Source organism: Lagenorhynchus albirostris, chromosome 6, assembly GCF_949774975.1.
Source record: "Lagenorhynchus albirostris chromosome 6, mLagAlb1.1, whole genome shotgun sequence".
NCBI lineage: Eukaryota > Metazoa > Chordata > Mammalia > Artiodactyla > Delphinidae > Lagenorhynchus > Lagenorhynchus albirostris.
This window is the reverse complement of record NC_083100.1, coordinates 57,712,895-57,725,767: the sequence shown is the minus strand read 5'-3', so window position 1 is coordinate 57,725,767 and position 12,873 is coordinate 57,712,895. Positions and strand designations below refer to the sequence as shown.

The window sequence follows — 12,873 nt, the reverse complement described above, 5'->3', positions numbered from 1 at the left end:
TTCACTGCTGCGGAACAGAATAAAGAAAAAAGAATGAAAAAAAATGAGGACAGCCTAAGAGATCTCTGGAACAACATTAAACACACCAACATTCACATTATAGGGGTTCCAGAAGGAGAAGAGAGAGAGAAAGGACCCGAGAAAATATCTGAAGAGATTATAGTCGAAAACTTCCCTAATGTGGGAAAGGAAACAGCCACCCAAGTCCAGGAAGCACAGAGAGTCCAGGCAGGACAAACCCAAGGAGAAACATGCTGAGACACATAGTAATCAAATTGACAAAAATTAAAGACAAAGAAAAATTATGGAAAGCAACAAGGGAAAAATGACAAATAACATACAAGGGAACTCCCATAAGCTTAACAGCTGATTTTGCAGCAGAAACTCTACAAGGCAAAAGGGAGTGGCAAGATATATTTGAAGTGATGAAAGGGAAACACCTACAACCAAGATTACTCTACCCGGCAGGATCTCTTTCAGATTCAACAGAGAAATCAAAAGCTTTACAGACAAGCAAAAGCTAAGAGAATTCAGCACCACCAAACCAGCTCCACAACAAATGTTAAAGGAACTTCTCTAAGAGGGAAACACAAAAGAAAAGGGCCTAGGAAAAAACCCCATAACAATTAAGAAAATGGTAATAGGAACATACATACCGATAATTACCTTAAACGTGAATGTATTAAATGCCCCAAGCAGAAGACACAGGCTCACTGAATGGATACAAAATTAAGACCCATATACATGCTGTCTACAAGAGACCCACTTCAGACCTAGGGACACATACAGCCTGAAAGTGAGGGGATGGAAAAAGATATTCCATGCAAATGGAAATCAAAAGAAAGGTGGAATAGCAATACCCATGTTAGATAAAATAGACTTAAAAAAAAAGAATGTTATAAGAGACAAGGAAGGACACTACATAATGATCAAGGGATCAATCTAAGAAGAAGATACAACAATTATAAATAAATATGCACCCAACATAGGAGCACCTCAATACATAAGGCAACTGCTAACAGCTATAAAAGAGGAAATTGACAGTAACACAATAGGGTGGGCTTTAACACTTCACTTACACTAATAGACAGATCATCCAGACAGAAAACTGATAAGGAAACACAAGCTTTTTCTTTAGACCAGATAGATTTAAATGACATCTACAGGACATTCCATCCAAAAACAGCATATTACACTTTCTTCTCAAGTGCACACGGAACATTCTCCAGGATAGATCACACCTTGGGTCACAAATCAAGACTCAGTAAATTTAAGAAAACTGAAATCATATCAAGCATCTTTTCCGACCACAATGCTATGAAATTAGAAATCAGTTACAGGGAAAAAAAAAACGCAAAAAACACAAACACATGGAGGCTAAACAATACATTACTAAATAACCAAGAGATCACTGAAGAAATCAAAGAGGAAATCAAAAAATACCTAGAGACAATGACAATGAAAACACGATGATCCAACACCTATGGGATGCAGCAAAAACAGTTCTAAGAGGGAAGTTTATAGCTATACAAGCCTACCTCAAGAAACAAGAAAAATCTCAAATAAACACTCTAACCTTACACCTAAAGGAACTACAGAAAGAACAAAAAAACCCCAAAGTTAGCAGAAGGAAGGAAATCATAAAGATCAGATCAGAAATAAATGAAATAGAAACAAAGAAAAAATAGCAAAAATCAATGAAACTAAAAGCTGGTTCTTTGAGAAGATAAACAAAATTGATAAACCTTTAGCCAGACGCATGAAGAAAAAGAGGTAGAGGACTCAAATCAATAAAATTAGAAATGAAAGAGGAGAAGTTACAATGGACACTGCAGAAATACAAAGCATCATAAGAGACTACTACAAGCAACTCTATGCCAATAAAATGGACAACCTGGAAGAAATGGACAAATTCTTAGAAAGGTTGAACCTCCCAAGACTGAACCAGGAAGAAACAAAATATGAACAGACTAATCACAAGTAATAAAATTGAAACTGTGATTAAAAATCTTCCAACAAACAAAAGTCCAGGACCAGACGGCTTCACAGGTGAATTCTATCAAATGTTTAGAGAAGAGCTAACACTCATCCTTCTCAAACTCTTCCAAAAACTTGCAGAGAAAGGAACACTCTCAACTCATTCTAAGAGGCCACCATCACCCTGATACCAAAACCAGACAGAGATACTACAAAAAAAGAAAATTACAGACCAATATCACCGATGAATATAGATGCAAAAATCCTCAATAAAATACTAGGAAACAGAATCCAACAACACATTAAAAGGATTATACACTAAGATCAAGTGGGATTTATCCCAGGGATGCAAGGATTCTTCAGTATAATGCAAATCAATTAATATGTGTGATATACCATATTAACAAATTGAAGAATAAAAACCATATGATCATCTCAATAGATGCAGAAAAAGCTTTTGACAAAATTCAACACCCATTTATGATAAAAACTCTCCAGAAAGTGGGCATAGAGGGAACCTACCTCAACATAATAAAGGCCATATACAACAAACCCAGCGCAAACATCATTCTCAATGGTGAAAAACTGAAAGCATTTCCTCTAAGGTCAGGAAGAAGACAACAATGTCCACTCTCGCCACTATTATTCAACATAAATTTGGAATTCCTAGCCACGGCAATCAGAGAAGAAAAAGAAATAAAAGGAATATAAATTGGAAAAGAAGAAGTAAAACTGTCACTGTTTGCAGATGACATGATACTATACATAGAGAATCCTAAAGATGCCACCAGAAAACTCCTAGAGCTAATGAATGAATCAGGTAAAGTAGCAAGATACAAAATTAATGCACAGAAATCTCTTGCATTCCTATACACTAATGATGAAAAATCTGAAAGAGAAATTAAGGAAACACTCCCATTTACCATTGCAACAAACAGAATAAAATATCTAGGAATAAACCTACCTAGGGAGACAAAAGACCTGTATGCAGAAAATTATAAGACACTGATGAAAGAAATTAAAGATGATAGCAACAGATGGAGAGATATACCATGTTCTTGGATTGGAAGAATCAACATTGTGAAAATGACTATACTACCCAAAGCAATCTACAGATTCAGTGCAATCCCTATCAAATTACCAGTGGCATTTTTTTTTTTTTTACAGAATTAGAACAAAAAATCTTAATATTTCTGTGCAGACAGAAAAGACCCCGAATAGCCAAAGCAGACTTGAGGGAAAAAAACAGAGCTGGAGGAATCAGACTCCCTGACTTCAGACTATACCACAAAGCTACAGTAATGAAGACAATATGGTACTGGCACAAAAACAGAAATATACATCAACGGAACAGGATAGAAAGCTCAGAGATAAACCCACGCACCTATGATCAACTAATCTACAACAAAGGAGGTAAGGATATACAATAGAGAAAAGACAGTCTCTTCAACAAGTGGTGCTGGGAAAACTGGACAGCTACATGTAAAAGAATGAAATTAGAACACTCCCTAACACCATACACCAAAATAAACTCAAAATGGATTCAAGACCTAAATGTAAGACCGGACACTATAAAACTCTTAGAGGAAAACATAGGAAGAATGCTCTTTGACATAAATGACAGCAAGATCTTTTATGACCCACCTCCTAGAGTAATGGAAATAAAAACAAAAATAAACAAATGGGACCTAATGAAACTTAAAAGCTTTTGCACAGCAAAGGAAACTATAAACGAAACAAAAAGACAATCCTCAGAATGGGAAAAATATTTGCAAATGAATCAATGGATAAAGGATTAATCTCCAAAATATATAAACAGCTCATGCAGCTCAATATTAAAAAAACAAACAGCCCAATCAAAAAATGGGCAGAAGACCTAAACAGACATCTCTCCAAAGAAGTCATACAGATAGCCAAGAGGCACATGAAAAGCTGCTCAACATTACTAATTATTAGAGAAATGCAAATCAAAACTACAATGAGGTATCACTTACACCAGTTAGAATAGGCATCATCAGGAAATCTACAAACAACAAATGCTGGAGAGGGTGTGGAGAAAAGGAACCCTCTTGCACTGCTGGTGGGAATGTAAATTGATATAGCCACTATGGAGAACAGTATGGAGATTCCTTAAAAAACTCAAAATAGAATTACCATATGACCCAGCAAACCCACTATTGGTCATATAACCAGAGAAAACTGCAATTCAGAAAGACACATGCGGGCTTCCCTGGTGGCGCAGTGGTTGAGAGTTCACCTGCCGATGCAGGGGACATGGGTTCGTGCCCTGGTCTGGGAGGATTCCACATGTCGCGGAGCGGCTGGGCCCGTGAGCCATGGCCACTGGGCCTGTGTGTCGGAACCTGTGCTCCGCAATGGGAGAGGCCACAGCAGTGAGAGGCCCGCGTTCCGCCAAAAAAAAAAAAAAAAAGACACATGCACCCCAATGTTCACTGCAGCACTATTTACAACAGCCAGGTCATGGAAGCAACCTAAATGCCCATTGACAGACGAATGGATAAAGAAGTTGTGGTACATATATACAATGGAGTATTACTTAGCCATAAAAATTAACAAAATTGGGTCATTTGTAGAGATGTGGACAGACCTAGAGACTGTCATACAGAGTGAAGTAAATCAGAAAGAGAAAAACAAATATCGTATATTAATGCATATTATATGTGGAATCCAGAAAAAATGGTACAGATGAACTGGTTTGCAAGGCAAAATAGAGACACAGATGTAGATAACAAATGTATGGACACCAAGGGGGGAAAGTGGGGGTGGGGATGGGATGAATTGGGAGACTGAGATTGACATGTATACACTAATATGTATAAAACAGATAACTAATAAGAACCTGCTGTATAAAAAAATAAATTTTAAAAAGAATCCTCTAACGTAAAAAAAAAAAAAAAGAAAAGAAAAACATGTCAAACAACATCACCAAGCTGGAATTAGCCAAATTCTACAGGACAAAAGACCTGGTTTCTTCAAGAAATAAATGTCATGGGGAACTAAAGAAAAGAGGAGGTAGAGGGGAACTGTTTTAGATTAAAAGAGGTCTAATAAACATACTAAACAAAATGCAATATGGGGACTTTCTTGGATCCAGATTTGAACCAAACAACTACAAAAAGACATTTTTGAGTCAAGATTGTTTTCCTACTTTTTGATATAGACTTAAAGTTTCCAATTATTCCTTCCGTTAACTTGTAGGTTTTTGTTTTTGCTTTCTTCATAGAAATTACATATATGAACTATATTTGACAACTAAAAATACTGTAACATTGTTTCTTTTTCAACACTAGTGTGTTAACCTTTCGGAAATAAGTTTCTCTTCAGGAACAGAGATGACAATCACTATTATGGCCAAATTTGGGAAATGCTAGAATACTGTTTTTTAGGGGCAGGACTTTTCAGACTTTATATGTTCAAGAGAAATGACCAGAAGAGCACCTAGAATACAGCATTTCTGCCACATCCATTTTCTATTTGAACCTTTTTCACTAGAACAATACTAGAACATCTCATGGGACTAGTATTATTTGGAACTCATTTTAGGAGAAATCAAAACCCTAAAATATGTTTATGCTTGTCATAGTTAAGTGTATTTTGATGCTCTATTTGATAACTTTAAAATACTATAGAAGTAGCAGCTAAACTACATACTAGATAAGTATTTTCTTATTTATGAAAAACACTTGAAATATTTATTTAGAAATAACCTATGAGAATTTTTATAATCTAAAATATGAAAAAAGCACAAAATACCAAATATTGCATACACACCTGGCAGAATTCACATGTAACTTGAATTTCATAAGTTGTACAACTTATCACGTCCTCTTTTTCATGGCAAGGATACTGAAAAATGAAGTGGTTTCACACTGTTAAATATAGTTTTGAAACATTTCTTGAAACATAGTAAAACAATAAAAACACTCAAATAATTACACTCTTTGTAACACTACTGTCATCCAAAAACCCACTCACTATTAAGAATCTTTATAATAGAGCACTGCTCCTAAAATATGAACACCCATATAAATGTCTTAAACATAGGTATTAATATATCCAACTCCACGATAAAGAGGGTAAAAGAGAAACATTTAACTTAGCCTTTAGGACTGTGGTTGAAGAGCAGTAATTAAAAAAGTGAAAATCCTGACTTTTGACGTCTGATGAAAAGATGAGATCTAGTATTTCAAAATGTCTATTCAGAAAGCTTTAAGTTTTAAAAAATGTAGTCAGTGATGGTCTGGTTCTCAGCCTAATTCATCACTATTTGTCCCATAATGTAATGATAGTTGATCTTTATAAGAAGTTCCCTCTTCCCTAACTTTATAGTTTACTTATTTGACATTAGCTTAAGGACAAGTACAACATACTTAAACTATGTTTAAACTATGAGGGTCAGTGCCTCATCTTTAAACTCTGCTAATCCTCCATTACATTCACTGAAACCCCATGTAGTGGCAAACAGAGTTAACTATATGCTTATGCAAATAAACCAATGGTACACAGAGAAAATTTTTATTTTACATAATTTTGCTTATAAATGTGGTGTCAAGAATGTCCTGCTCAGGAAAATTGGGTAATTCCTGTGGGGAAATGTGTAAATAGCTACACTTCTGAGTCCTAGAGTCAGAGATGGTCTGATATAGGAGAAAGGAAGAAGAAAGTTCTTTTCCTGGTCCCAGGCAAAACTTCTATCTATCTGGTAAGGTTACATTTCATCATTCACATTCAACTTTATCATGTTGCCTGTGAGAAGAGGGGGAAAAAGCACTGGAATAATCCAAAGGAAACCTATAAAAGTTATGCTTCAGTCATTACCAGTAGAATGTGAACTCAATGAAGACAAGGAACTTATCTTTGGGTTAACTACCTGAAACAGTGCCTAGCTTATAGTAGCATTTACTCATTAAATATTAAGGAATGAATAAACAGCCATATGATATGAAAAAGTCAGATAAATTTAGTTTAAGTTATCTAACTCAAAAAATTTCTAAAACTAATAAATGCAGTTCATATTGCTTTGAAAAATCAAAGCAATATTTAAACTCAGTTAAGTTCAAGAAACATTTAAACACCAAACTCATGCCAAGACACAAAGGTGAAAAAACAAACAGTCCAAAAAAAACCAAAACAAAACAAACAGTCCCTCCACTTTGAGAAACTTTCAGTCAAGCAGAAGAAAGAATACAGAAATATAATTTCAATTCAATTTGGTAAGAATAACAGTTAAAATATTAAAAATATACAGGTAGGGGCTTCCCTGGTGGCGCAGTGGTTGAGAGTCCACCTGCCAATGCAGGGGACACGGGTTCGTGCCCCGGTCCGGGAGGATCCCACATGTCGTGCAGCGGCTGGGCCCGTGAGCCATAGCCACTGAGCCTGCGCGTCCGGAGCCTGTGCCCCACAACGGGAGAGGCCACAACAGTGAGAGGCCCGTGTACCGCAAAAAAATAAAAAATAAATAAATAAAAATATACAGGTAGTGCAGGGACCAATCCGATAGTTCTAGAAAAGCTTTGAGGGAATTAACTCTTCGTATCCTCCTCTCTGATCTTTTCCACACCCCCCTGACTACTATTGTCCCATTCTTCTACAAAAGGTGTTCCTTACCTGCAGGAGGCAACTTCTATAGTTCCTTTCCTACAGTCTAGGAACTAGACTATTTCCTAGCCAACCAATAAAAATTCCCATTCCTTATACTATTTCCTAATACCTAGCTGAGGTCTGTAAATATAAGTCAAAGCACCTTGGCACATAAATGATGAGAGTTCTTCTGGGAGGATTAACAAAGAGATAGCATTTTTAAGCTAACTAACTGAATCTCAAGCCTCTAAATCGAGGTTTATCTCCCTTTTACATCAAGGATGGAAATATGCTCCTAGCAAAGCATGGGAAGGAGGCTTTGTTCAACCATAAACTCAGAGAAGACAATGACTGCAGATAGTGAACTGTTACTATACCACACCACTCTGGCAAGCATCCACAACCTATACTGGTAGGAAAATCACTGTCATGAAGAATACACAGGAGGGTTCTAGGCAAGATTTAAAAGAAGCCAGTTTCTTTGGTTTCTCTAATCTCTCTTAACTCTTCTTCTAACACTCCTTCATCTTCCCTACCCTAATGATTTAGTGCCAAAGTTCCCCCTTTTGTCTTTCAACCAACAAATATTTGAGTATCTACTTTGTGCTTTGCACTATGCTACATGCTAGGGATGCAGTGGTGAATTAAATAGATTCTGCCCTCAAGAAGCTTCCAGGATTGTGAAGGAGCTTATGCTAGCTAATCAAGCATCCAGCTCAGACTCCTCTTTCCAGTTTCTAAGACAATTCCACATATAAACACGTGTATGTTCCTCATATTTTCTCTATTTCATTGCTATAGGCATTTTATTTTAGAACTCCAAACTTGGTTAAAGGTATATTTTAAATTTTGTTTGTTATAACATAGCCATAGAACTATTCACCACTAGGTATCCCACATAAATGATCAATCTTACATAATTCTAAAAAACCTTTAAAGCTCAAGTTTAATTGGGGTTCAGAAAGAGGTCATTGTTATTTCTGGATAATATGAACTAGATTATGCTTACTGAATTAAGATGTTGTAAGGAACTTTCAATTTGCTCCCAGAAAAAATACAGAAGAAAGAAAAAAGCCACCCAAAATACTATCATTCAGAGATAACTACTGTCTAATATTCCAGAGTACATATTCAGTCTTATTAATGTATAAAGATAAATAAAAAATTTTTAATTGTAAAAAGAGCATTATAACTTCCTTTAAAACACAATTATCTAAATTCTGCCACATCATCAAATATTAGATGTCATTTTTATGGCTATATAGTATTCCACAATACAGATATGACATATTTATAACTAATTCTTTACCACTGGATTTTTATCATCAGTGAATATCTTTGAGGACAAATCTTTGCATAACACCCACATGAGGTAAAGAATAGGGATGGCACCAGCCCAGGACAGGATATCAGGGCCCAAGCAGGAAGATGTCTACTTGATGAGGAGGAGGGGGTCTGGTGGCAACAGGCAATTCATTACATATACATGCAGGTATTAATTGAATAAGTGAATTTATCAAGGATATAGTAGATGAAGGTAAATTCACACTACAGGTGAAGGTAATTACACAGAATGAACTCTGGTACTGGATGAGATCTGGAGATATTCATGTGCACTCACGACTTTCAATGTAAATATACAGATATAGAAATACAGATGATAATATGTGTATATACATGCATATATATTCAAATACTTCCTTAGCTGTGTCACTGAGAAGGCCTGGGAGCACTGATACCCCAATAGCAAAAAGCCCTCTAGACCTTGATGTCAAAATACTATTCTCCACCAAAAGGAACCTGGGATCCTTGAAGAATTGGCTGATTCCAAGGCTAAAGCAGGAATAATACAGGATGGGCCTTGAATACCTTCTGCAAGAAAGTAAAGAAGGACTTATGGATTTAGCCAGAAAGTGGCCAAATCTCAGACAACTTGAGATTCAAAATAAATGATAGTAATAGATCATACTGTGAATAAAATAGGATTCCATTAATCTGATATAAAGCATACCAATGTAGAAATGAAAATTTGGTAAGACAAGATGTTTACATCCTCTCAAAGTATCTCCCTATAAAATACATTTTAATTACTAAAGGCAAAACAGTAATATACAGTACAAAAGCCTGGCAAATATCACTTTACTCAAGTGATCCAAGTTAACAACACTAAACATCAGGAAAATCAACATCAATATCATTGCAACCCTTCGGTTGCAATGAGGATGACACAGCATCACTTTCATAATAGTCATGCCAAAGATACATAACCTGAGTCTAATCATGAAGAAACATTACAGAACACCAAATTGAGGTAAACTCCTCAAATAACTGGGCCATAATCTTCAAAAGTGTCCAAGTCATCAAAGTCAAGGAAAGATCGAGGAACTGCTTCAGATTGAAAAAGACCAATGAGACATGATAACTAACTGCAACATGAGATTCTAGACTGAATCCTTTTGCTATAAAGGACAGACATTATTGGAATAACTGGCAAAACTTAAATGTAATCTGCAGATTAGATGGTAGCAATATTTCAAAGTTAATTTCTTGATTTTCATGGTTGTATTATGGTTTTGGAGGAGAGTGTCTTATTGTAGAAAGTACAGTATTTGGGCGAATGGGACATCATGCTAGCAACTTACTCTTAAAAGGGTCTGGACTAAACAACTTAAAAATAAAAAAGGAAAAACTTACAGAGGGAAGGACTTCCCTGGTGGCGCAGTGGTTAAGAATCCGCCTGCCAATGCAGGGAACACGGGTTCGAGCCCTGGTCTGGGAAGATCCCACATGCCACGGAGCAACTAAGCCCGTGCGCCACAACTACTGAGCCTGCACTCTAGAGCCCGCGAGCCACAACTACTGAGCCCGTGTGCCACAACTACTGAGCCTGTGTGCCACAACTACTGAAGCCTGCGTGCATAGAGCCCATGCTCCGCAACAAGAGAAGCCACCGTACTGAGAAGCCCGTGCACTGCAACGAAGAGTAGCCCCTGCTCGCCACAACTAGAGAAAGCCTGCACGCAGCAACGAAGACCCAATGCAGCCAAAAAATAAATTAAAAAAAAAACTTACAGAATGAATTTAAATTATATATAAATAACATGCACTGTAATAATTCAATATATAACCACTATATAATTAGTATCATGTAGTTTTTAGCAGTAGTTTTGAGAAAAATACTAAAACACACAGATTCTCTAACAATTCTCTGCTTGCTTCCAGTTTATAACCTTCATGTTATGAGATGTCAAAGAACATGGACTTCCCTGGTGGTCCAGTGGTTAAGACTCTGTGCTCCCAATGCAGGGGGCACGGGTTCAATCCCTGGTCGGGGAACTAGGATCCCATATACCTCACCACGTGGCCAAAAAAAAAAAAGAGAGAGAGAGAGATGTCAAAGAACAGAAAAACTGTTCTGTACTGAAAAGTTAAGAGCAAACTTAGTAGAACAATTTCTGTACCTGAATAAAGACTCAAAGGGTAGTGTTAGACAATTATTTGTCCTATAGGTAACTCCTTTGTTTAAAATCTGAAATGTGAGTTAAACCTATTAAACAAAATAAACAATCCTTTAGGCTGTAGTATCACTATTCCCATGCCATTTTGAATTATATCATTCAAATGATGCAGCTGATAAAAATGTGTGCTTTTCTTACATCTCACCAAAAACAAGTAGGCAGGAAACCAATTCACTTCACAGAAAACAGTGCGAGTCAAGTGGGAGCAGGACATTCCTAAGATACTGCTGGTCTCCCCCGAAGTGGACAGCCAAGCCCTGTCTGTCTTGGGTGTTGACAATGTGGACAAAAATGTCCAAAGGTATGATAGGATCTATCCTCTGCCTCTCTCCATGTTTCTGACCAAGAAACAAAGGACTTGTGACTCTCAAAAATATTTGGAAGAAAATTTCTACCCATCTCCACTATCCACTCATTCAGTCTCCCAAATAGGAGGAGAAATAACTTGGTGAACTTGAGAAAAGGGTTATTATGGATATGTAACTTAGGGCCCTCTTGGCTCCTGAGTTCATTTCTCACAGAAATATATGGGAAAGACTACAGTCCTTCACTACATGGCTGGGTAAACATCTAATCTGTAGACCTCCCTAACCCTCTGGGGTGGGGCATCCACTGTCTTTACACTTGGGGTAAAAGTTCATTTCAGGCTTAGGTCCAAAACATGTTCTCCAGTCCAGACCTATCAGCAATAAAGCTGGTATCTATTTTTATTCTTTTAAAATTTTTAACATATAAATCATTTTTGGACAAAAACACATGCCCCTGGTAAAAATCAAACAGTACAAAAGGATATACAGTATAAAGTAAGTCTCCTTCCTTTTTTCTCATCCCTGACCTCAGTCCCAATTTCCAAAGATAACCACTCTTACCAGTTACTATGTATTTTTCCAGAGATAATCCATGTATTTACAAGTATATTATATATGTGTATATCACATTTTTATACAAATTGTGGCATACTATACATGCTGTTATGAATTTTGCTTTTTCATTTAACAATATATTACAACTGGTATTTTAATCCCCCCATCCACCAAAAAAAAGAAAATAGTGTGAGTAAATGAATCTTTGGAAATAGGGGTGGGGGAAATGAAACAATTTCTGGTGACTAATTTCAGAAATCACTAGAGTCTAAAATGTAAATTTGACTGATCTTCTAGTTAATTATAGAACTACAAATGCTGTAACCTCTTACATTTAAAGCATGTACTCAAGTTTCAAAGCAGATTTTTAAAATATGGATATTACTAAATGTTACACACAATGTACAGAATTCCCAAACATTTCTAATACAAATAATTTATTTTATTAAATTTATTTGGAAGACATTTGACTATTTTGTACCCGATACTACATTAAGAATAAGAAAGGTGGTCCCTGACCTCAAAATCAGATTAGTAAGGAAAACAAATAAGTGAAAATAGTAATACTAATTCAGTGATATACATATAATAATAGATATACACAAGTGCTATGGGAACATAGGGCAATAAAGGGTATACTGGAGCTGGTCATCTCTCCTCCGCAGCCATAATCCCCTCTTAGAGCCAGACTGTCAGTAAAGGGCAATCCTGTATCTCCATGGCCTGACATACCTGTTTCAGGTGAACCAGAGGAGACACCTGAACAGTCAAGCCAATCAGATTACCTCTTCAGGAAACGTGTAAAAAGAAAAAATAAATAAATAAATCAGCCAAACAGAGGTATACACTAGACATTCAAAATCATACTCAGGACTGGCAGACATTTTCTGCCACGTTCATACTGATAAGAA

General features: G+C 36.4%; 1 protein-coding gene across 9 annotated transcripts in view; it reads right to left on the bottom strand.

Moving 5' to 3' along the window:
- The window catches only part of ATF2 (activating transcription factor 2), an 87,381-nt gene that overhangs the window by 63,526 nt on the left and 10,982 nt on the right, over nt 1–12,873 (bottom strand). For 6 of the 9 annotated variants that reach the window (XR_009541152.1, XR_009541153.1, XM_060152600.1 and 3 more), the window contains one exon: nt 5,770–5,844. The exons of 1 other annotated variant lie outside the window; for it this stretch is intronic. Coding sequence is in view for 5 of the 8 variants with exons in the window: in XM_060152600.1 (XP_060008583.1) it covers nt 5,770–5,801 (32 nt within the window). In the remaining 3 variants the exon portion in view is untranslated. Of the gene's footprint in view, nt 1–5,769; nt 5,845–12,694; nt 12,750–12,873 lie in introns of all 9 variants that reach the window. 2 more of the 9 variants (XM_060152602.1, XM_060152603.1) reach the window with 1 other exon arrangement.